The sequence below is a fragment of the Monodelphis domestica genome, chromosome 2 (genome assembly GCF_027887165.1).
Source record: "Monodelphis domestica isolate mMonDom1 chromosome 2, mMonDom1.pri, whole genome shotgun sequence".
NCBI lineage: Eukaryota > Metazoa > Chordata > Mammalia > Didelphimorphia > Didelphidae > Monodelphis > Monodelphis domestica.
Genome location: NC_077228.1, coordinates 73,081,203 through 73,106,090, shown reverse-complemented (window position 1 = coordinate 73,106,090; position 24,888 = coordinate 73,081,203). Strand labels below are relative to the sequence as shown.

The 24,888-nt window shown below is 40.1% G+C and overlaps 2 protein-coding genes across 2 annotated transcripts in view; one reads left to right on the top strand and one right to left on the bottom strand.

The window, feature by feature from the left end:
• Positions 1–2,001: 2,001 nt before the first annotated feature.
• BRINP2 (BMP/retinoic acid inducible neural specific 2) overlaps positions 2,002–24,888 on the bottom strand; it is a 164,236-nt gene continuing 141,349 nt past the window's right edge. The window contains exons 5-8 of the mRNA XM_001373644.4: positions 15,525–15,630; positions 10,656–10,892; positions 6,151–6,373; positions 2,002–4,348 (exon numbers count right to left, since the gene is read on the bottom strand). Coding sequence (XP_001373681.2) covers positions 3,232–4,348; positions 6,151–6,373; positions 10,656–10,892; positions 15,525–15,630 — 1,683 coding nt within the window. The 3' untranslated portion in view covers positions 2,002–3,231. The remainder of the gene's footprint in view (positions 4,349–6,150; positions 6,374–10,655; positions 10,893–15,524; positions 15,631–24,888) is intronic.
• LOC100016487 (GTP-binding nuclear protein Ran-like) lies at positions 8,210–10,009 on the top strand. The gene has a single exon (XM_056815584.1). It carries the CDS (start codon positions 8,261–8,263, stop codon positions 8,900–8,902), a length of 642 nt encoding a protein of 213 aa, XP_056671562.1. The 5' UTR covers positions 8,210–8,260; the 3' UTR covers positions 8,903–10,009.

The following is a 24,888-nucleotide window of genomic DNA, read 5'->3' as shown; positions in this document are numbered from 1 at the left end:
TTACACTGGGAGTATTCTATGCTGCAGAAAACAGCTCCTTCAGGAAGTACCAAAGAAGGATCTCAAAGCAGACATATGTTAAATCAGTCACTATGCTAAACACTGGATCAATGCAATTCATAATGAAAGATCCTATTGTCAATGTGGAGCTGATATTTGGTAAGCCTTCAGAATTGCTTGGATGGAAGTGACAAACAGCTTTCACAGCCTAACATTAAGCTAGCAAAGAGAAGGCAAGTAGCCTGTAAGCATGCCTCAATGTCTCTAAAACCTTATACACCATGACCTTCCTGCTAGACTACCCAAGTTAAGAAGGCCAAGGCTCAGTCTATCTTATAAGGAAGTTAAGAGGCCACACTCTTTCCCCAAACTGGATCTTTTTATTTAGAACCAAGCAGCTCGGATTCCCCATCATTCTACTTACATGAGATTGTGACCATTTTAAGGGCTGAGGGGCCAGGGCAGGAAGATTCTCTCATTTGGGGTGTGGTGGGGAGGACATGGTACTGATAGAAAAACAGCCAGATTTTGGAGTTGGAAGGCCTGAGTTCAAATTCTGGCTCTTCTACACTTTGCACTCATGTAACCTTAGAAAATGACACTTAACCACTGGGCCTCAGGTTCTTCATCTATAAAGAGGATGGATCAGAGGACTTCTGTGGGCATATGCCACACCAAATCTATAATTCAATGATCCATGGTCCTGACTTAATTTCCACCTGAATAAATAGGTCTGTTTTACTGAGATTTCAGACTGTCAGATTTGACAATGATGTTCCCAAAATGCTCAAGTGTTGCTATGCCAGGTATCTGAGTCTCCCACCTGAGACCTAGATGCCTTTAATTGGTGAATTAAAGTCTCTCTCTCTCTCTCTCTCTCTCTCTCTCTCTCTCTCTCTCTCTCTCTCTCTCTCTCTCTCTCTCTCTCTCTCTCTACCCCCCACTCATACAATATGAAGACATGCATGTCAGAACTATAAAATCACACTTTTCACACTCACTTCACACTTCTCAGACACGCTTTATGAAGTGATGGAAGCAGTTTCTCTTTTCAACCCACCCCATGCCACCCTCTCCTCCCACAGCACCAAACTTAGCTTAACTCCACAGTCCTGGCTCAGTAGATGACAAGTTTTGGCTTCATCTCTGCAGGTGAGGAAGTAGAAAGGGAGAATTCCCAAAGTTTGGGAGTAACAGAACCAGAGATAACAGTTCAAGTTGTTATAGGTTGTTTACCATTAGACCTGGCGGGAATCATTCAGTATTCCTGACCCAGAAGAGTTCAGTGGGAGTTGTGAAGGCAGTAGTGCCCTGGGCCACTTATCTCACAAAAATTCTGGGTCCTTGTAGACTAAAAAGAGATGTAGTGACTTAATATAATAAAGCAGGAAGCCAGAGCATGACAGCAATCTTTGAACAGGCTTGAATAGAGCTGACTGGCTTCCCACTGTCTCCTGATTCCAGTTACACCAGCTGTGATGTACCATAGGTGGTGAATGAAATGCTCGGTATTTATGTGGTGCTTTCTCCTGAAAAGGATAGGGGTTGTCATGCCTACGAATTGTACTGGGAGCATGTAGAGAGCAGAGAGAAATGTGATTCTCCCAGGGATGAGCTGGGAGACATTTACCATGCCAGGCTCCAGGTGGGAAATGATGCATCCATCTCCATGTCAAAAGTAAAGTTTCTTTTCAGATACAATTTTTTAAAAGAGGAAAATGGCTAGTGAATAAGGAATGGTTTGGGGAGGGGCTGCTTCCTGGATTTTGTGCAGTTTTCTCTGCGAGTGAATCCCATGGAAGAAAGGGTATTAGATGAGGCCACTGGCAACAGAGCCCAAGAAAGATTCCCCACTTTGCTTCTCCTTCACTCAGGCAAGTAAACCAAAACACAGAGATGTTCTGCCTCTCTCAAGCAAGAACTGTCTAAATTGACCTCCTGCTGTATATTCCTATATGTGGAGACAGACCGAGTCCAATTCTAGAATAAAGACAATGTGGTGAGAGAAAAGACTAATGAAGAGATTATATTTTCCCTTATTTAGTGCCAAGCACATAACAAGTGTTAATAAATATCTATTAATTGGCTTTTGGACCATTCATAAACATGCTCACGATTTGCACACATACACATCCAGCAACACGCACAATGCCTAGAACACATCAACATTTCTTTCTAACGAGTCCCCACACCAATCAAGCCATTCAGTTCTAGCACACCAACATGTTCACAACAATAACAAACAAAAATTCTAGCCAACCCAGAGAAAGACACTCTTTTTTTTTCTCTTTTCTCATTTTTTTCCTCAAAAAGGCATTTTTAAAAAATATATTAAACCAGGTAAATTTTACTCAGATGTCACTTGTCTGGAGCAAATTAACAAAAAAAAATCATAAAATAAATATATTTTTGGTTAAAAAAAAAGAAAAGAAAGTGATCCTATACATTGAATACCTGTTACTAACTTGACAGCATTGCTTCCAGGGAATAAGTCCAGTTAGATGGAGGAGATGCATGGGGATGATGGGAGAAGTGTGGAGTCCTGGAACTGTGGGTGAGGAAGAGAGGAAGAGGGGAAGGTCAAGAAAGGCTGAGGGATAGGGATGGTGAGGAGAAGCAACAAACACAATCTCTGTCTGTTTCATTCTCAAGGGTTTCCCAAGGGGGTGAATTCTGAAGGACAAGGCAGTGTTGAGAGGGCACAGCAGAGGAAGAATACAAAAACTGAAAAACCAAAATGGGGAACACAAAACCACTACATCGTTAGAAACATCTGGTTAAAAAGAATACAAAAGTGACTCCATGAAGGGGGGAGGCTCAGGGCTCAACCCCACTTGTCTCTTTCTTTCCTTTGAATGGCAAGAATCACTTTCAAGAATTTGTGGTGTGTGTGTGTGTGTGTGTGTGTGTGTGTGTGTGTGTGTGTTTTGAGAAGGCTTTTAAAAATCTCTTCTCTTATCAATTGTTCTTACATCAGAAATCCCTGATTTTACCAATCAGATTCTGCTTTGTTCTAGACTCCCACTGAGGGGGAGAAAACATATGTTTGTGTGTACAATTATTTTTCCATGTGCCCACATCTGTGTCCATCTTTTCTCCCTTGAATGTGATTCAATCCATGCCTTGAGGTCTCATTTGTTCAATGCACACTGTTGGCACTAAGGTAAGGCCCTTTGGACAGTCTTGGCTCCTCCTGTTTCCCAGGTCCACGGCATAACCAGGGCCCCCTGGTTAGCTGCAGAGCTTGCCAGTCTCATACTCCACAGGATTTGGCAGTTTGGCATTGAAGGCCCTCAGGGAGGACTGGATCCTGCCCACTTCATTGTTGGCCAGCTTGAGCCGATGCCGGAGCAAGCAAGAAAAGAGGTCAAGCCGGACTTTCCCGGGGGGAGAAAGCTGGTTCACTCGGTCCCTAATCTCAATAAGCTGCAAAAGGGCAGAGTCTTGGGAACCTTGAGTGTATGGGTAATCCAGCTGGAGGATTAAATCCCGAATAGCATCAGGGTCAAAGGGCATGCTATAGCCAAAGACCTGCAAGCTGTTGATTTTCATGTAGCCCAGATTCTTGGAAGGATCAGACATCTCAAGGGGCTCATAGTAAAGTGTCTCATTAGAATTGTCATCTAGGGATTTGATTCGGCTCCTCAGGTAGACATGAACGGTCTCAAAGAAGGTCTTCCACTTGTTCCCCAGGGTGAGTGTCCAGTTTTGGCACTGCGCCGATGCATCCACATTAGTCCTTTCCCAGTCTGGAAAATTTCCTTCATTGACAGGCATGAACCAGCTCTCTGAATGGCTACCCCCAAAGGGATTGACATAGATGGCCATGGCAGGTTCCAGTGTGCTGTTCTTGGTGAGACAGATCTGGAGGGACAAGGCCAGCATCACATGTACCAGCCCTGGCTTGTATTTGTTGCTCTTCAGAGTTAGAAGCATACGCTTCCTCCATGAGGGATCAAACCAACTGCCCAAACGCATGTCATTGCTGATGAAGATAGAGTGAACTTCAATGCGGCTATCCCGTTTCTGAAGCAGATACTTAAGTTCGAGGTCCTGCAGGTCTGTCTCCAGGCCGAGGTAATTCTCCAGGGACTCTGCCACCTCTGGCCGGCACAACCCCTGGGTCAGCACATAGCCATCATTGCAGCTCCCACAGCGGGTGCTATTGTCTGGAGCACAGACAGCGCAGGCTGGCCCGTCACCCAAAGCACATGGGATGGGACCCTGGCAGGAGGACTGGTCATAGGGGCAGGTGCAGCTGTGGCTCTGCTCCAAGAAAGTCCCAGGGAAAGTGCTTTCTGCACAGTAGAGGAGGGACTGCATCCGGTTCCACCAATATGATAAGGGTCTGGAGAATGAAAACAAGAGGGAAATTTTATACTCAAATGGGAAGATGTAGAGACAGAATTCTTAGGTGATGACAAATTAGGCTTTGATGAAAGCGTTAGCAGAAGGAAAGAAGAAACTGAAATGGTCCCTGGTCTAACATGGGGAATGCTCACTCACCTTAGACCCATTCAGTACTAAGCAGTCTATTTCACCTTGTTCATTCTCTGCTCTGTCAGTACCAAAGAAATCTGAATTCATCCTGATTAGGGGAGTAGCTAAGAGCTCTTTCCATGACCATTTTTATCATATTCCTCTCTGGCTCTACAATCCTCAATGGCTCCCTTGAATTATGAATAACTTCTCGGCATTTATTGGCAAGTTCTCCATCAAATAATTCTGATGACCCACTCAATATCACTGCTTATCACTGCTTATTCTCTGATATCATGCCCTGCTTCTCTGCAGAAAAGCTCATTGTCTTATTGTACTTTCACAGACCATTAAAAATGCCCCTCATCTCATGTGACACTCTGGCTCCCTGGAAAGATTTCCCACCTCCATCCAAAGATCTATGTCCATCGCTTCCTATCCCCAGCCTTCTTTCTCGTCATCACCTTTTCCTTCAGTGTCTACATGTAGTTTTAGCCCTGGATTATTTTTACTTTATGAAAGATGCTGCATGATTTGGTGGCTAGCAAACCAGTCTAAAAACCAGGGAGAATCTTATTTCTGATTCATACTAGCTGAATGATCTTGGATAGGTCACAACCTCAGTGCTCCAGGTAACTCTCTAAGATTATGCTGAGAAGGTGCTGACCTACATCAGGAGTAGAAGTTTCTTTAGCTATAAGTCACCCATGCTGTTGGAAAGGAAAGGAATAAGCATTTATAAAGCACCTACTCTATGCTATATACTGTCCTAAACACTTTATTATGACCTTGAAAGGTAAGTGCTACCATAGTATCCTCATTTTTTAATTGAGGAAATAGACATTATGTGACTTGCCCAGGATCACACAACTAGGAAGTGCCTCAAGTCACATTTGAAATCAGATCATTTGGCAACTCCCTATCCCCTAATTTATTTCTACATCTTGTTCCTGTAGTCATTCCAGTGAAATTAAAATTTCCTTGAAAGATCCCTTTTTCTGCTTCTGGGAATATCTTCTCATGGCCCCAGCACTGTGATAACTAGTTACATAATACATGTTTCATAGATACATAGTTTTAAATTGTATTTCTTCATGGTGAATTGAATGAATCATGAATATCTGCAGATGTAAACAACAAAAGGGGGGATGTATATGAAACTGTGAACTTTGATCCCTTAGTTTATTTTCATAAATAGTGTAAGTTAAATTGAATACAGTAGTAACAAAATTGCCCGATCCATTTGTATCTCCTTCTGAACTTCCTTTCATTTAGAAATATTTGTTGAGAGAGCAGCTACATGGTTCATTGGATTGAAGCTAGAAAAGGGAGGTTCTGGATTCAAATATGCCCTCAGATACTTCATAGCTATGTGACCCTAGGCAAGTCACTTAACCCCCATTGCCTAAACCTTGCCGCTCTTCTACCTTAGAACCAATACACACTATTGATTCTAAAAGAGGATAGTTTTTAAAAAGCAAATATTTTGTTGAATGAATGAATGAATGACCCTGATATCACAGCTTAGTTTCTTTTTTCCCTCAGGGAGACCAGGTACCACCCATCATTCTTGTTCTTATTTGTATGGAGAGGACCATCAGCCCCAGTCATGAAAGTTAAACGCAGAGCTCCAGCCTTGTCTGGCTGAGTGCTCCAGCTTAGGCGGCTCACCTTTCCTTAGGCAACCGGAATCGGGGCTGTCTGGGGCAGCGTTTGCAAAGATTGAAGAGGCGGCGGATGACACGGTGAGCCTTATTGGAGAGAAGTTTCAGGGTGGTCCCCAGCTGCTGGTAACGGTGCTGGAGGCTTAAGTCCATGGCCCAGAACTGGGAGATGGCAGTGGAGTTCAGGAAGCGGTCCTCCGGTAGTCGCTTCAAAAGAGCCTGGAATTCCTCTGTGGGGATAAATCAAGTGAATAACATCAGAGAGAAAGGAAAAGAAAAGAAGAATTTCTGAAGGCAGTTAGATGCTACAGTGGATAGATAGCCTAGAGATGGGACATTCTGGGTTCAAATTTGGCATCAAACACTTTCCTGGCTGGGCAAGTCACTTAACCCCCATTGCCTACCCCTTACTGCTTTTCTGCCTTAGACTAATATATAGTATTGATTCCAATACCAAAGGTAAAGGTTTTAAAAAAAGGATTTCTAAGGAAGAGCTTAGGAAACATTCAAAACTCCTCTCTGGAAATCTCCCCACAAACATAGGGTGGCACCTTATGGGATCCTTGAAAGGATCTCTGTCTGATGACACTGGATTTAAGACTCAAAAGATCTGGGTTCAAACCCCACCCAATTTCCTCATTATTCAGGTGATGTACTTTCTCAATCACATTTTCCTTGTTTCTAAAATGAAGGCATGAGAGTGGCTACTTCTTGCTGAAAATAATATGATTCTATGCACCCAGGGAGAAGTTAGTCAAAACCACTTCTGTGTAGTCTCTTCCACCTGTAAATGTTATATTTCTTCCCCATCTTCATGGGGGGCTCCTGGAAAGGTTCCTCAGGGATCCTGCAAACTCTAATGCTTTGATTCTGACAGATCCACCCAAGGGCTGGGCAATCCCACTTATACTTAAGACACTGGAATGTTATCCTCATCTTTCCTGTGGTACTCCTCATGACAAAATATTCCCTATGATACTAGGTGGCACAGCACATAGAGAAATGGGGCTTGGAATCAGGAAGGCTCCTCTTCATGAGTTTAAATCTGGCTTCAGACACTTATTAGCTGTGTGACCCTGAGAAAGTCACTCAATCATCTTTGCCTATGTTCCTCATCTGTAAAATGAGCTAGAGAAGGTAATAGCAAACTAGCTGTGTGATCCTGAGCAAGTCACTTAACCCTGTTTGCCTCAGTTTCCTCATCTATAAAACAAGCTTAAGAAGAAAAATAGAAAAGTACTGTTATTTTTGCCAAGAAAACTCCAAATGTGATCATGAGAAGTCAGACACAAATGCAGAACAAATGAGTAACAACAATGAAGCTAGTTACTTAGATGGTCCTCACTTAGGCCCATGAAGCAAGGAAACAGGTTGTTTGTTTTTTTTTTTAAATTTATCTGGGATTGCTAGAAAACCTAACAAGCACAAAATGGATGTTTTGGTGAATTCCGGGGACTCTGCCCTACTGTCTGTTCTCTGTAAGCCTCTGGTCACAGGTTTTTAATATTTTCTTAGGTCATGTCACCTTTGGCAGTCTAGAGAAGCTATGAACCTCTTCTCAGAATCATGGTTTTAAGTGCATAAAATAAAATACAGAAGTGGGCAGCTAGGTGGCTCAGTGGATTGAGAGTCAGACCTAGAGACAATTGATCTTGGGTTCAAATCTGTCCTCAGACATTTCCTAGCTATGTGAGCCTGGGCAAGTCAATTAACCCCCATCATGCAGCCATTACCACTTTTTTATGTCTTGGAATCAGTACAATAATTGATTTTAAGACAATAGCTGAGTATTTTTTTTAAATACACAGCATTACAAAAGAAATCAATTATAATGAAAATCAGCTATCGAAATAGTTTTAAAATATTTATAGATCCCAAGTTAAGATTCCCTCAATAGGGGAGCATTGAATATACCTGAGGCCATCAGACCCATTGGATCACAGTGTTTTGCCACATGGTGGCTGAAGATTCTGACATTCTGTGACCTGGGTAGATTATTGTACCTCTTCTGGCCAGTACTAAAGGGGCATGTGATATTTGAAGAATTATTTTCATTAAAAAACTACAAAGGGGGTTCAGTCAGGTGGAGACGGAGATGCTTCTGGAAGAACATCACGATGGCTGCCCAAGGAGAACCCCAAGTGCAGTTCAAACTTGTATTAGTTGGTGATGGAGGTACAGAAAAAACTACATTTGTAAAATGTCACTTGACTGGTGAATTTGAGAAGTATGTAGCCACCTTGGGTGTTGAGGTCCATCCCCTTGTGTTCCATACTAACAGAGGTCCTATTAAATTCAACGTATGGGATACAGCTGGCCAAGAGAAATTTGGTGGTCTGAGAGATTACATCCAAGCTCAGTGTGCCATTATAATGTTTGATGTAACATCAAGAGTTACTTACAAGAATGTACCTAACTGGCATAGAGATCTGGTACGAGTATGTGAAAATATCCCTATAGTGTTGTGTGGCAACAAAGTGGATATTAAGGACAGAAAAGTCAAAGCGAAATCAATTGTCTTCCATAGGAAGAAGAATCTCCAGTACTATGACATTTCAGCCAAAAGTAATTACAACTTTGAGAAGCCCTTCCTTTGGCTTGCTAGAAAACTTATTGGAGACCCTAATTTGGAGTTTGTTGCCATGCCTGCTCTTGCACCTCCAGAGGTTGTCATGGACCCAGCACTGGCAGCACAGTATGAGCAGGACTTACAGATTGCTCAGACAACTGCGCTCCCTGATGAAGATGATGACCTGTAAGGGAATGAAGCTAGAGCCCAGCGTCAGAGGTCTAGTTTTATAGGCAACTGTCCTGTGATGTCAGTGGTGTAGCGTGTTTGCCACTTTATTATATAGCTGAGCAGAACATGTGCTTAATCTTTGGGATGCTGAAGGAGATGAATGGGCTTCGGAGTGAATGTGGCAGTTTAAAAAATATATAATTCATATTTTGGACCTGCGTATTTAGCTGTTTTGGACCACAATTACGTCCCCTTGAGTTTCAAATATAACACTGCTGCAGTCCCATCACATTATTCAGTGGTGAATCTTGTTTGTTACTATCATTCCCATTCCTTTTTTTGTTTAGTTCATAATAAAGTTGTATTTCAAATATCTAAGCAAGTGAGCTCTTATCCCTTGTTTACAAAATAAACATTTTAAAACTTGTTTTGTATGGTCTATGGTAGATAAATGCCATGTTACTATTTAAATAGCCTTTATGTTTTTATGACTAGTTGTTTTTAAACATCATCATCAGTTAAGATACATTTGAGTCATACATTTCACAAAGTAAAGATAGGTGCTGGACAGGTTAAAAAAACTTTGTGCTACTATTTGATGATTGGTCACAACTTGGTAATATAAAGTTTAAAAGTGTGAGCATATTTTAGTTAGACAGTAATTAAAGGTTTTCGCACTAGCTAGTGTACCTAAGGTGGATTTTTGGAAGAAGGATAAAGTTGAAGAATAAAATAATCACATGAATATTGTATCTTTTTCCTGTGTATGAGCTGTCAATAGAATAGAATTTAATTTATGTGGATTGAGTATCAGTTGAATGCAGCTTTTTAAAAACTATAATGCTTAGCATACATGGGAATGGTAACCATGCTTTGAAAGGGTGGCTTAAAGTGATTATGAAATAAGCTAGACTCTTAACTTCAACTTTGATAAGTTTTAAATCCACTGTAGGCAAAGTATTCTTATTGGGAAGGAAGAATTAATCAGGTAACTTCTGGGATGATCACCACCGGAACAGTGAGAAAATGGACCATTTTCAGTGATGTCAATCTAAATTGAAGCCTTGGAATGAGTTTTGTATTTTGGGTACTCTAATAAAAGTGAAGCATTTAATTTAAAAAAAAACTACAAAGGGGGAAGCTAGATAGCTCAGTGGACTGAGAGTCAGGTCTAAAGGCAGGAGGTCCTAGATTCAAATCTGGCCTCAGACACTTCCTAGCTTGTGACCCTGGGCAAGTCACTTAACCCTTATTGGCTAGCCCTTACCCCTCTTCTGCGTTGGAACCAATACATAATGTTGATTCTAAGATGGAAGGTGAGGGTTTAAAAAGTGGCAAAGCTCTTAGTCTCTACAAATCAGGATGGCCACTAGGGATATATTTTACCATGCTCGTGGGGAAATGACATCTGAGGATGTGGACTTTTGACAACCCCATGAACCCTCCCACTGAAGGATCTTCTGTGGGTAGTCTTGGCATTCAGCAACTTCATACTCTTAAAAGTTTCTACTCTACCCACACCCTGGCCCCCAACCTGTCCAATGAGCTGTTGGACTGTCGCAGGCTTGCAAATCAGAGTCCTGGGATCAATGATAGGGACAAGTTGGACTAACCCCTTCCAGTCTACTTCTTTTGTTTGGTTGAGCTTAGAACCAGAGTAGGGATGAGAGGAAGGAAGACAAGCTAAGTGCCAGCCCACTCCCTTCCTAGCTGGCCCTAAGAACCACCCCACAGTGGCCAGACAAACTTCTGGGGACCTGTGACTGTCTCACCTGACTCCTCAAACTGCCTATTGTGAGTAGCCCAGGTGTCCTGAATCTGGAGCAGGCTATCTTCCAGGGCCTGGATGTCCGGTTCAGGGCAGTTGCATTCTGGGAAACTGGGTCCACACTCGCACCAGCAGTCATTCTCCCGGCAGATGAGCTCCCCTTCTGAGCTGCAGGTGATATAGCTGAGAGCAGCTGTCACAAATCGCTCTCTTAGGTACTCAGGCAGCAGCACCTGCAGGCCTGAGGCAAAAGACATGTTAGCAGAGAGGGACCAACTTCTGAAACAAAGCCCTGGCCCCAAGTCAAAGGGAAAGAGTTAGCTTCTAGGCAGATTCTCAGAATCTTAGCCTTCAAAGGAACCTTAAAGATTATCCAGCCCAGGGTTTTTTTTTTACCTTTTTATTGTGCCATGGACCTCTTGGCTCATGTCGTGATGCTTTTTGTCATCACACTTTCAAATACATAAAATAAAATCAGTCAGATTATAAAGAAATCAATTATACTATAATGTTGTTATGGAAATTTAAAAATACACACATACAAGTTTAAGGATATCAATTTAAGAATCCTTGTTTCAGTCCAACCAACCCCAGCTTTTACAGATAAGGAAACTGAGGCTGGGGGGGGGGAAGTGATTTGACCTTTAAGGCCAAGTGGCTTGTAAGTGACAAGAGACCTGAGATTCATATATGTAAATTCCTGCTGTAAACATTGTCATGCTGTATAAATGTTAACTATTAGGATTTTTATTATTATTTCTTCCACTTCCATGAGGGAGACCCTTAACCTCTCTGAGTTTTCCTCCTAGCATTAAAATGAAGCTCATAGATTCAGAATTGGAAGAGATCTATAGGCCATCAGTCCCCTTTTAGAGATGAGCAACCTAAGACTTAGAAAGGCTAAGTGACTTGACGGAGACTGAATAGCAAACAAATATGGCAGATGAGATTAGAGCCCAAGTCTTTCTGATTCAAAATACAACACTCTGCCCTTGTGCTGGACCCAGAGTTAAAAAGACCTGAGTTCAAATTTGGTTTTAGACATTGTCCTAGTTGTGTGACTCTGATCAAGTCACATAAACTCTTTTTGCCTCAGTTTCCTCAAATATTAAATTAAGCTAATAATAATACCTACCTCCTAGCATTGTTATGAAGATCAAATGAAATATCCTAGCACAGTACCTGGCACATATTAGATTTTATATAAATACTTATTCCTTTCCCTTTTCCCTACAGCAGGGATTCTTAATATGATATTCATGAATGTTGATCATTTCCTTTTCCAAATTAATATTTTGATAATCATATCTAATTGGATTGCTTTATAATCCTATATATTTTATTTCATGCATTTAAAAATCTTATTCTGAGATGGAATTCATAGGCTACACCAAAGTGCCAAAGGAACTGATTACACATAAAAGTGAAGATTCCTTCCTCTCTAAGGTTTCAGCTAGATGACCTTTCCAGGTCCAATAATCTTTGATTCTCAGCCCCCACTGGTATCTCCAAAGCTGCTTTGGGTTCATGATACCAACAAGCACAGCCACCACACATGGACAGTAAAGGCTCTATCTCATTGAGCTACTTGGGAGTAATAGGGTACACCATGTCCCTGTGACAGATGACACAGCAATCCAGAAATTCAGTAGCCCCAAGGGTTGATTGATCCCCTTGCATCTGACACAGAAAGGAACAATGGCTCCCAGTGCTTAGCTCAAACTCAAGTACAAAGATGTTGAGTGGTTAAAGGCATTCATAGAAAAAGAAAGGGATTTCTAACTTTACATTGGTATTTTGAGTATGAAAATGGGAAGAGTTCTTTAGATAAATGAGAAGATAAAAAATTACAGGAGGGAACTTGTGTTTGGAAAGTGCTTTCCTGGTTTCTCTCTGTGAACTTGTGTTTAGCCTTATCCTTATATAACTGGACTTGGAGTCAAAATTTCTAGTTTCACTTGGTAGTTTATTCTGAGGTTGCCATCCTAATCTAGGAGACAATGGAAGTTGTGTTATTTTGAACAATGTGAATGGAACTCACTGACTGATTCCCCAGTGTACATAATGACCAAACACACACCATGCCCTGGTGTAAAGAGCTAGATTGAAATTCCACTTTTGATATTTCATACCTGTTTAACCTTAACTGAATGGCCAACCTCCCTGTGCCTCAGTTTCCTTAGCTTTAAAGTGAGGGGACTGGACTAGATGACCTATGAGACCATATTCAGTTCTCTGAGCATCTGATTTCCCCAATATGGAGGAGGCTAAGCAGAATGATTAGTCTTACAGTAGACCAGTGTGTGAGGGGCCCCAACTCTATTTCTTTCCAGCTAAGTGTTGATGGGAAACAAAGCTCTCTGAACATTTTGTGCTTCACTTCCAATGGAGTCTCTGTAAGAACTAAGAACTGAGCTGCATGTGGAGAAGTAGAACCTCCCCTCATTTAGATTACATCTACCTTCAAAAATAGCTCAGAGCTCCACTGTGGATAACCTGCAATGGGGGAAGATCTGGGGTCCTGCTAGCTTGGTGTTCCTAGGCTAGACTGCAAAGGATGCATCACTCATTTTTTCTGTGGTCTAGGAAATGAGAATTGAGAAGCCAAAGGAAGGAGGATCATAGGATCACAACTTTAGATATAAAAGGAGGTCACTGGGTCCAACCCCTTTATTTTACATATGAGGAAACCAAGAGCCAGAGAAATTAAAAGACTCTCCAAGGTCACACTTTATTAAGTATTGAAGGTGAGAGCCTATTTCTGGTCTTCCTGACTCCAAGTCGAATGCTCTATTGGAGGCAGAGGAGATAGGCAGATTGCACAGTGAACAGAGTGCTGAAGTCCGAAAGACTTGTATTCAAATCTACCCTCAGACACTTACTATCTGAGTGTTGCTGAACACACAACCATTAAACCACTCTACACATCAGTTTCTTCAACCATAAGATGGGAATTGATGAGGTAATAATTATAAACTTTAAGCACAGTGCTGAGTATGATGTTTTAATAAATTCTTTCTTCTTTCCTCCTTTCCTCCCTCCCCCCTTCCTTCATTCCTTTCTTCCTTTCTCTCTCCATTCCTCCCTCTCTCCTTTCATTACTTTCTTACTTCTTTCCCTCCTCCTTCCTTCCCTTCCTTTATTCCTTCCTCCCTCCCTCTCTTCCTTCCTATTCTCACAATATTTCCCACAAAAATGCATTGATGGCTCTAGCTTAATTCCTACCAGGTTCTTGTTTTTTTCCATAACTTTCCATAGTCATGGCATATGTAACAGAAGAAATAGGGCTAGAGGGGTAAAGTCAATCCTACCGGCTTGGCTCATAGCATAAAGCATCCTGAAAGTTGGAGATGACACATTTTTATACTTACCTACCTGTCTCATATGCTCTTGCTGCTCTCAACTCTTCCCTCCTAGGCTGCCTACCACCATTTTGCCCCTAATGAGGGCCCCCATATTATATACACTGGCTTCCTACCATAGCCTAATCCCAACTATCTTCATGTTTTCTCCCCCTCCTGATGAGAACATTCTCCACCACCATAAAGAGGTGCCCTGAGCTACAGCTGCGTGAGTGATGGGCTATAAAATTAAATGGCATAAACTATTCCAAACCAACCACTAGACATTTTGAACTTCACCCGTCACTAATTCCCAGACACACAAACTAGCCCATCCAGGGACCAGAGCGAGGATGGATGATAATTGCATTAGTTAGCACCGGGGAACAGGAGTTCTTTATTTCTTTAAAAAAAAAAATCTGACTCCTGAGGCAGTGGCAGGTCGCTTCTGGATCAGATTGGTTGGCATTTGTAATAATAGATCCTGGGTGAGGGTTATTGATTTTATAATGCAGAGACAATAATATCTTAAACAGAGTCCAATTCAGTTAAGCCTCAAGAAAAATGAACTTTTCCCTCTGCCAAACAGCTCTGTCTATATCAATTTGCATAGCCTTGGCCCAAAGGATATCAGAAGGAAATGGAGCACAAGGACTGGGTAGCTCCCCTAATCTTCCTGTCTCCAGACATAATGCAATTCCATTCAATCCCCCCTCTATTCTTATTATCCTTCAACCAAGACTCCTTCTCCTCTCTCCCTTCCCCTCCTCTCCGTTTCCTTCCCCTTCCCCTTTACCTTTCCTTTCACTTCCCTTTTCCTCCCCTTTCACATTTCCACTCTACCACCCCTTTCTCCTTTTCCTTCCCTTCTCAGTAATCCTGGATCTGTCTCTCCCTACCTGTGTGACCTAGAACAGGTCACCTTATTTCTCTCCATCAGAAATTCTCATCAGGGAAATGACAGATTTGAATTACATGGCCTCTAAAATCCATTTCATTTCTCCATCTATAATTCTCTGATCTTCAAATTCTCTGCCATCTCTAAAACTTTGTGTACCTTTTAGAGAAGGTTGATATCAATATTCCCTTCACTACAGACAAGTTGGGGGCAAGGAAGGTAACTAATGAAGAATAATATACTGGAGAGGATTTGAACAGATCCAGAGACTTGAGAGGTAAGCAAAACATCTTCAGAGTTTTCCTCAAGGAAGAAAAGGAAAAACATAAATTCTGCATCACATTTATTAGTTGCATGACCCTGGACAAGTCACTAAATTCTTATTGTCTCATTTTCCCTATCTATGAAATGAGAAGACTAGACTTCATAGTCTTTAAGATCCCTTCCAGCTCTAAGCCTAAGTGTTAATTGATTCAATGTCCAGAAGAAGCATCTTATTTTTGGTAGAATGAAATGAGTGGAAATATTGTTTATTTTCTGTTTTTCCCCCCTTCTTGCTTGAAAAGCAGGATCCAGACAATGCTGTGGCTGTGAAAGTGAGGGAAAAAACCCTCAGTGCTTTTAACCCTCTTACCTAGTAACTGCACCTTGTTTTCCGGACTCTGCACAAGGACTGAGCTGACTGAATCCAGATTGTCATAGTTACTGCAGCCTAGAGGGCCTGTTCGTGTCTCTGTGACCTAGAGAAGTAAGCAGAAAGTGGAGTTTTCAGGCAATAGACATCATTTTGCTTTAGGACTAACCAATGAGAGTGAAATTAGGACTCAAAATTCATCCAAATATACTTTGGTAAACTATCCCTGACTGACCCAAAGGAAGCCAAGTTAAGGGAAGTCAATGAGTATTTATTAATCACTTACTGTGTGCTAGACATAGGGATACATGTAGGCAAAAGTAATACCTGCCCTCATAGAGATTATAGTCTAATAGGGGAGACTGCATGTAAATAACTAGGGAAATATAGTTCTTTCTGGTGGTCCTTCATACTCAATATATATTAGAATATATCAAAATTTGTTGTTCATCATTCATTTTCTTTTTTTAAACCCTTAGCTTCCATCATAGAATCAATACTTTGTATTGGTTCCAAGGCATAAGAGCAGTAAGGTCTATGTAATGGGGTAAGTGACTTGCCCAGGGTCACACAGCTACAAAGTAACTGAGATCAAATTTGAACCCAGGTCTTCTAATCTATAGGCCTGGTTCTCAATCCATTGAGCCATCTTCCCTAAACTTTTCATTTTCAAAGATAATCAGTGACATCACTAGGGTGATGCCTTGACATGCATATGAGTTGGATTTAAGTAAGGCAAAGTTGTACAAAGTGCTCCGTCTCCCCTTATTTTCCAGAGTCATGAAGTCAAGTAGCAGGACAAAAGTCAAGACAACTGGTGATGGTCCAGGGTGTAGTGGATGACTTTGATGTCTTCAATGTCTGACCAAGCTCCAGGCACTCTACAGCACCTGCTTCATCCACCCTCATGGCCACTGGAACAAATTGCTCTTATGTGCTTATTCTGCCTGAGGGGACGTCTTCACAAGCTTGGTGTAGATATCACCTCTATCTCACCAAAGGATTTGAGGTATGTCAGTTACCCTTAACCTAGTTTAGCCCATCTACCTAGATGGTTTTACTGTGTTGTGGTCACTGCACATGGTACAACTTCTTGGAGTCACAGGTGAGAATTTGGTGAGAGATGGACACCAAAATAACACCAGAGAAAGCACAACCTTAGCAAAAGACATCCAGAAATAACAACAACAATAATAGAATTTTCATAATCCTTAAAGCTTTGCAAAGTGCCTTTTATACATTATCTCACTGATTTTCAAGTAGGTGCCATTGTCACTCCCGCCATTTAAAAGTGAAGAAACTCAGATAGGTAGTGATTTGTCCAGGGTTACATAGCCAGTAAACAGTATTTGAGGCAGGGTTCAAGTGCAGATCTTTGTTTCTTCAATTAATTAGTTCTGTTCCATGTTGCTGTTTCTAGGCAAAGTGTTCCTATAGAGGATTTTCTTGAGATTTAGCTTTGGCAAAAGACTGGGGAGCAAAGAGCTGGAAGAACATTCAAGGGGTAAGGATAGACAGTGCAATAGAATGTCACCTGCTTTCCTCAAGTGATTATGGCCAATTTTCCTTCCTTTTTAATCTAACACAGGTGTAGGATATAGTTTACAACTGACTAAGAATAGGTATGTGAGAACTCTGGGGTACTTGATTTTCATTTAGAAGCCAAAAGGAATCCTGAGACTCTTTGAAGGAGAGCTGAGATGGACTGGTTAAAGAAAAGAACAATTAAAGCATAAGTAAAGTGACATGAGTGAGTAAAATCTCTAAAGGGAAGCACCATAGGCAATTGTTAATGCCACCACCAGCTCTCTCCTCCGTGCTTTTTTCTGTAGGAAGATGGAAAAAACCCTTAGGGAGGCAGCTAAGTGGCTCAGTGGATTGAGAGCTAGACATAGAAATGGGAGGTCCTGGGTTCAAATCTGGCCTTCCTAGTTGTGTGAATCATTTGGGCACCTGAGCAAATCATGTAGCCCCCAATCACTGTCTCTCACCAATCTTCTGCCCTTGGAAGCAATACACAGTACTAATTCTAAGATGGAAGATAATATTTGGTTTTTTTTTTTAATCCATTGGATATGCGAGAGCAGACCAGATCCACTCTATAGGATGCTGGCAGACAAATCATGCTATAGTCAATTCATGTGGAATTGACAGACTTTGGGAATCCCTCAGGAAGGAAAACACTGGAGGAATTTGAATTATGAGTAGTATTATTAGTATTAAACATTTAAGTCCCACCTCAGCCCTGAGAAGTCCACAGAGAAAAGCAGCCATGGGCTTTACTGCATATTTTAATAAGTATATTAAATATACATAAACTCTTATAACCATGTAATATTCTAAAGCACTATGGAACCTCTTTAAAACATCACAAACCTAGCCCATCAGTTTTCCCATGATGTTTAAAGTACAAGTTGAATAATATGCAGCTTTAACTGAACTGAAACCATTATTCATTAAAAATGATGGGGACTGATAGGGCATGCCTCAGGATTTCAAGCTCCTTTGTGGACACTAGCTCAATTAATAAGTATTTATTTGGCATCTATTATATAGCACTTTGCTAGATTGGGGGGGGGGAAGAGGGAACAAAATTGGTAATAAGGCACATATAGTGTTCTTAAACAGGGTACAAACTACTTTTATTGGGTGAAGGGAATAGGGATAAAGACTACCCAGATAAATTAAATATTCCACTAAAACATATGGTATTAGTTATGGAGAGAACACTGGAACATGGGATACGAGGAGGAATGTTTTCTGAAAGAATGAGTTTAAGGTTGTTTCTTAAAGAAGAGATAAGATGGTGAGATGGGAAGAAAAGGGTAGAAAAGGAATTTCAAGAGTGAAACAAACAAGATGCTAAACTAGAAATAAGACTGATGTGATATGGTTGATGGGGAACTCAAGTTGATTCAAATATTGAAGGCATGATATTGATCATCTCTGAAGTGGGATCTAAGGATGATTAGCCTCATTTTCCCCATATTTTTATTATCTTTTTGTTTTCAGTTAGATTTTTCTCTGCATCTCACCTCAACTCCAAAATAGTCTTCCTTTATAGTGAAGAATTTTATAAAAATAAAAGAGTAATAGAACATTTCATTAAAACTGATCAACACCTAAGAAAAGTTGACCTATGCAATGGTTGCCTCTGCAAAAAAGTGGGAAGAAGATTAGATCTCTTCTTTGGGACCAAGTTTGTTCCCTTTATTTTGGCAACTTCGTTTAAATTGTTCCTATTACTTTTTTCCATCTACTTTGTTGTTGGGGTGTGTTGGTGTGTGTGTGTGTGTGTGTGTGTGTGTGTGTGTGTATCTTTTTAAAAGTCTTTCCATGCTTCTCTATATTCATCATGTTAATTATTTCTTATAGCACAGTAATCTTCCATTACATTCAGGCACTCTAATTTGTTTAGACATTTTCCAATTGATGGTTAGCATTTAGTGGGTGAGAAATGAGACTCTAAAAACTTTACCTAATGGATTTACAAATGTCTTTTCCTCTTAGAAGTCAGCCAAGACAGCCTTACCACAAGCAATGCCATGACTGAACATTGGCTCATAGCCTTTTTGTCTACCTAACTCTTACCCCAGTGCTAAAGGACTATAATATATAGATTGATGTTTCTTTAAAACCCAAATTTTCTAGTTCATCAATCTAGTCATCTTCCATGACTTACTCTTAGACTATACTTCTGCAGTAGACAAGGATGTTTAGAGAGTAGTGACCCTATAAATCCAATTGTTAAATTTTCCATGTGAGTATTTAAATCTTGGATATTGGCAAACTCTATAAATCATGTCTTGATTTATTGTTTTGTTGGATGTCTAGGCTTTAAAAAATTATAGAATATGTATATAATGCAAATTAGACTAAAAGTGTGTCATAACTTATTTTTCTAGAGAGCTGGTTGTTACACATTTTTCTACCACTCTATTAGACACCTTTGATCCTCCCATCTCTTACACATCCTCCACTGCCAAAAGTAAGAACTCAAAAGTTCCTCTATCTGATCATTATCTCATCATTCTATCTCTTCCTTTTCCTCATTCCTCTGTAATTTGATCTTCTTCCTCGCTGGAACATTAAATCACTCTAGTGCTTAGTATTTTTCTGGGCAATCATTCAGAATTCTGGCCTTCATACTCTTCCTTTTCCATCCTCTGTTTCTTAGTGATACAGTTCAACCCTTCATTCTCATCTCACAAATCCCTTACTCTCTTTTTGTAACACCTCTTCTGTTTCAATAAACTGAATTACTCTCATCATCTGCCCCATCCTATCCTATTCTTATGTGCCTGATGGAGCTCAAATAAGTCTTGCAACCATATTGACAAGATCCACTACAAATTTTATGTTCTTTAATTTTATATGGGTGGCTATTGCCACAGAGCAATCTTACTATTGCTTCTTAATTAATTGTGTATCTCACTCTCTGAAATGGCTCTTCAATAATACCTTCTCTTCATTCTTCAAGCTTTAAAGAACATTCCTTTCCCTTCCACTTGAGATGAGGTCCTCAGCATATACTTCCACCATCCAAGAAAAAAGAATGTTACCACGTACAGAACTTCCTCTTCTTTTCCCCAAACCTCATATCACACTGGCCTCATCTCACAATCTCTTGGCATCACTCTTCAGGTTCTCAGTTGAGAATCCAACCAATCTCCTAATAGTTTAGTTTAGTAATAAAACAAAATGCAATACTTGTACATTATTCAACATTTAACAAAGGGTTAGGCATATAGCCATAGAAGGAGACATTCAGTAAGGACAGGCACTGAGATGACACCTTAAAGTAATTCAACTGAGCAAAATTCCCTTGCCTGAAAGAGTCATTATGATACACCATCCAAAAATCAGAGAAAACACTTGAAGCTTCTGGAACCCTTTGTATTCAGGTGATGGGGAAGAGATGTCAACAATCTGAGCCTTTAGTCCTCTAAATGAACTACTGTCTCAATACCTTTTAAGGAAAAACTAACCTAACTTGCTCAGTGGGGTGTGGAACTTAGCATATTGCTCTTGTCATACCCCTTAACTTCCTCATTTATACTAGTCTCTAATAAAAGACACTACTTTTACTAGCCAAGCTCAACTCCCCCTACATATGCTTCTGAATCTATTCCTTCATGTCTTCTCTCACAGATTTCCCCCACTATCATCCAGTCTACACACTAATCTTTAATTTTTCACTCTTTACCATATTTTTCCTGTAGTCTATACACTGTCCTTAAAAAAATAGAAACTTTACTAGGACCTACTATTCCCTTTAATTATCAAGTTATATTTCTCCAATTTTCTCAAACACCTTTAAAAAGCCATTTACACCCAATGCCTCCACTTCCTTTTTCACATTCTCTTTTTAACTCTCTGCAATGTGACTTCTGACCTCACTCAGCTGAAAATGCTGTCTTCAAAGTTGCCAACAATTTTTAATCACCATATTTAATGACTTCTTCTGAAATCTCACCCTTTTTGACTTCTGAACTACATTTGACCCTGTTCACTACACTCCCCTTTTGGATACACTTTACCTTCTGGTTTCTCAGGGCACTGCTTTCCTCTGGTTCTCCTCCTAAAAGTCTGACTGCTCTTCCTCCTATTTCGATTAATCATCTGTGTCATGCCCACTAATTGTAGATATACCCAAAGGCTCTGTCTTGGGCCCTCTTCTCTTTTCTCTCTACATTTTCCAAATTGATGACCTTATAAACTCTCATGGGTTCAATTATCACAAATGCAGATGCTTCACAAATCTATATCTCTGCCCTTAGTCTTTCTCCTGAGTTTTCTTCCCGTATCACCAATTGCCTATTGGCTATTTGATACTAGATGTCCTAGAGATTGCTCAAACTCAACATGTCCACACAGAACTCGTTGTCTTCCTCCAAAAATCTCATCTGTATTCCAAACTTCCTTGTTATTATCAGCTAGGACATATCCATATGCATAACTTCGATGTTATTTTTTACTCTTCTTTTTATTTCACTCCACATATTGAATCAATTATAGAATCTTGCCATTTGTATCCCAATAATGTCACTAGCAAATACTCCCCCTCTTCTGCACTCACACAGCCACCATATTGATTCAGGCTATCATTACCTCTTGCCTATTGCAGTACCTTCTTGTTTGGTCTTTCTGCCTCAAATTTCCATCCTTCTCATTCATTCTCTTCACAGCTTCCAAGGAGATTTTCCTAAAGAGCAAGCCCAATCATGTCACAATTTCCCCCTCTCTTCCCCTTCAAATAATACCAATAATACCGACACTTATTGCCTCCAGGATCAATTTAAATTCCTGTGTGTGACATTTAAAGCTATTTACCATCTGACTCCAGCTTACCTTTACACTTCACACCCTCTCTCTCATTTTGAGATCCTGCTTTGGTAAAGTCCAGTGTTTTACACAGGTGGCAGCCTGCCTCTAGTATCAATACCTTTACACTATTTCTCAGACCCAGAATGCAATCCTCTCCTCACCTGTATCTGTAGAAATCTCTGGTTTCATTCAGGCATCCTGATATTCTTGCTGTATCACTGGATCATCTGACAACTTCACTCTCTTTTATTCCTTTATAAAAAAATTCCTGGCAAGCCCTACCATTTCTACCTTTGTAGGGTCTCTCATATATACTCTCCCTTGTTTTTTCTGACATTGTCACCACCTTGGTTTAGGCACACATGGACTATTATATTAGTTCTGCTAGTGGGTCCCTCTGTCTCAAGCCTCTTTTCATTTTAGTCCAGTCTAGGACTCAGCTCCCAAATTTACCTTCCAAAAGTACAAGTCTGACCAAGCCATCACCTTCTCTCAATTTTACCAAATCCAGTGACTCCCTTTTCCTTCCATGATCAAATCTAAAATCCTCTGGATTGTAAAGAAGTCCTTGAAAATCAGCCATTCCTAGGTTTTCAATTCTTTTACATCTTATTATATACACTCCCAGAACCTATATGCTCAGTTATTCAATGCCGCTTATCTCCTTGGAATTTCTTACAAAGATATGCCATCTCTCAACTCATGGGTTGTCCCTCATGGCTTAAAACTCTCTCCTTCCTCTTCTCCAGCTTTCCTGATCTCTTTCAGGTCTCAACTAAAGTTCCACATTTTGGAGGAAGACTTTCCCAATCCCTTTTTTTTTTAATGTGTCTGTTGTTTTATTAAAATATTAAGTTAACCTCCTCCCTCTCTTCCCCCCACTAGCAAAAGTATCATTTGACAAAAGATATATGTGTATATAAAACTGCATCTTATTTTTATTCATCAGTTATTTCTTTGGAAGTGGACATACACAAGTCATTCTTCAAACAATATTTCTGTTGCTGTATATTAATGTCTCTTGGTTCTTCTCATTTCAACCTTCATAATTTCATCAGTCTTTCCATTTTTTTCCAAAATCAAACTGTTGGTCATTTCTCATGGTACAGTAATATTACATGACAATCAAATATGCTTAGCCATTCCCCAGTGGATGGGCATCCCCTTGATTTCCAGTTAATTGCCACCACAAAGGGAGCTACTATCAATATTTTAGAACATACAGGGTTTTTTCCCCCTTTTTTTCCTGATCACCTTAGGAAATTAACCTAATTGGCAATATCTTTTAGTGTCAGAACCTTCCCTTTGTTGATTATTTCCAGTTTTATCCCAAATATAATATTGGTTATACCTAGTATTTGCACGTTGTCTCTTCCATTAGAACAAGCTTCTTGAGGGAAGAGACTGTCTTTTGCCTATCTTTGTTTCCTCGGGACTTTTCATAAAAGAATGACTTCATAAATGCTAATTGATTTCATAGATGCTAATTAACTAGTTTCCTTTAAGACTCAAATAGAGATATATTTTAATCTTCTAATAAAGAGAAAAGAAACAAGTGTCCTTTCAGAACCTTTATATCTTCAAAGGGTACTGAGGGGGTTAAAATGGAAAATCTGGCAGTTCAGAGTAGAGGGTGGCGGTATTGTTCTTTGAAGGATTTTATAAGCAGAAAGAAAAGTAAGGGTAAAAGGAGGACTATACTAGTGTAGAAAGAAGAGGTTAAGATCGCTACTTCCACTGGGTTACATGTGAAGAATATATATCCATTGGGGAAGGAGTGAGAGAACTGTGGAACAGATGAACCTGACTCTTACCTGAAAGGAACTAAAGAAGAAACATTTATTATGTTTTTGCTCTGTGTTAGGTACTATACTTGTATCTTCATAATTATTATATCTATTTATCCTCACAACTATCCTGGGAAATAGGGTTTTTTTAATATTCCATTTATTTTAACTCATATTTTTATTTAATATCCTCATTTAATAGTTGAGGAAACTGAACCAGTCAGAGAGTAAGTGACTTGCTCAAGGTCACTCAACTCACAAGTGTCTGAGGCTACATTTGAATTTAGGGCTTCCTGATTTCAGGCTAAGTGCCCCATCTATTGCACCATGTAACTACCTATGGACAAATGAACCAGTGAAGAGTTGAACACATACAAGCATGCACACACAGTGGTTTGATGTAAAAATATATCAAACCTATCAGTGAAACAAGCCAGGATGAACACTGGTGATTTAGAGGACATATTAGAGAGGAGAGTCACAAGCAGAATAAGCTGCCTAATGCTGAAAAGGTTTGGGGATTTAGAAACAACTAGAATCTTAGAAAACTATAGGAGGGCTAAACAGATTGCAGTATATTGATGCAATAGAATATCAGTGAGCTATAAGAAATGGCAAAACAGACAATTTCCGAGAATCCTGGATAGTATGAACTCATTGGAAATGACACCCTTTGTTTCCAGAATTTCTTTTTCTTAAGCACCTCCCATATTTCCTGGGATGCCTCTCCATGCAGTATTTCAGTTCACAGGATCTTTTCTGTCTTCTCTCTGAGCCCCTTAAAGTACTTTTCTACTATCTGAGGCACCCATCAGACATGACCAGAATTTCTCTCTACTTTCATGAACTGTAGAAGAAAGTCATTATTGCCTCCTAGGGTTCCCATCATTCTCACCCCAGAAACCAGTCCTTCTTGTTAGTGAGAATCATATCCAGAACAGAATATCCCCTTTTTGGTTTTTCCACCTTTTGAAGGATGAAATTATCACTAGGGTATGCCAAGAAATCATTAGCTGCAAGCTTATGGCAAAAAGAGATCTACAGCAGGTGTCTGGATAATTGAAGGCTTCCATCACTACTTTATCTGGCCCCTGGTACCAGGTTTGTGATGTTTCCCAAACTTCTCATCTATTTCCTATTTCTATCTAAGTGATCTGTAGTATTTTTTAAATGACAAAATCACTTTTGTCTTTTCTCCTACTAACCTTTTCCCAAATATTCTATTTCACACAATCTCCTCTTGTTTCTTA

Excerpts from the sequence above, each read along its gene's own strand:
- LOC100016487 (XM_056815584.1), top strand. The coding sequence starts at position 8,261 with ATGGCTGCCCAAGGAGAACCCCAAGTGCAGTTCAAACTTGTATTAGTT.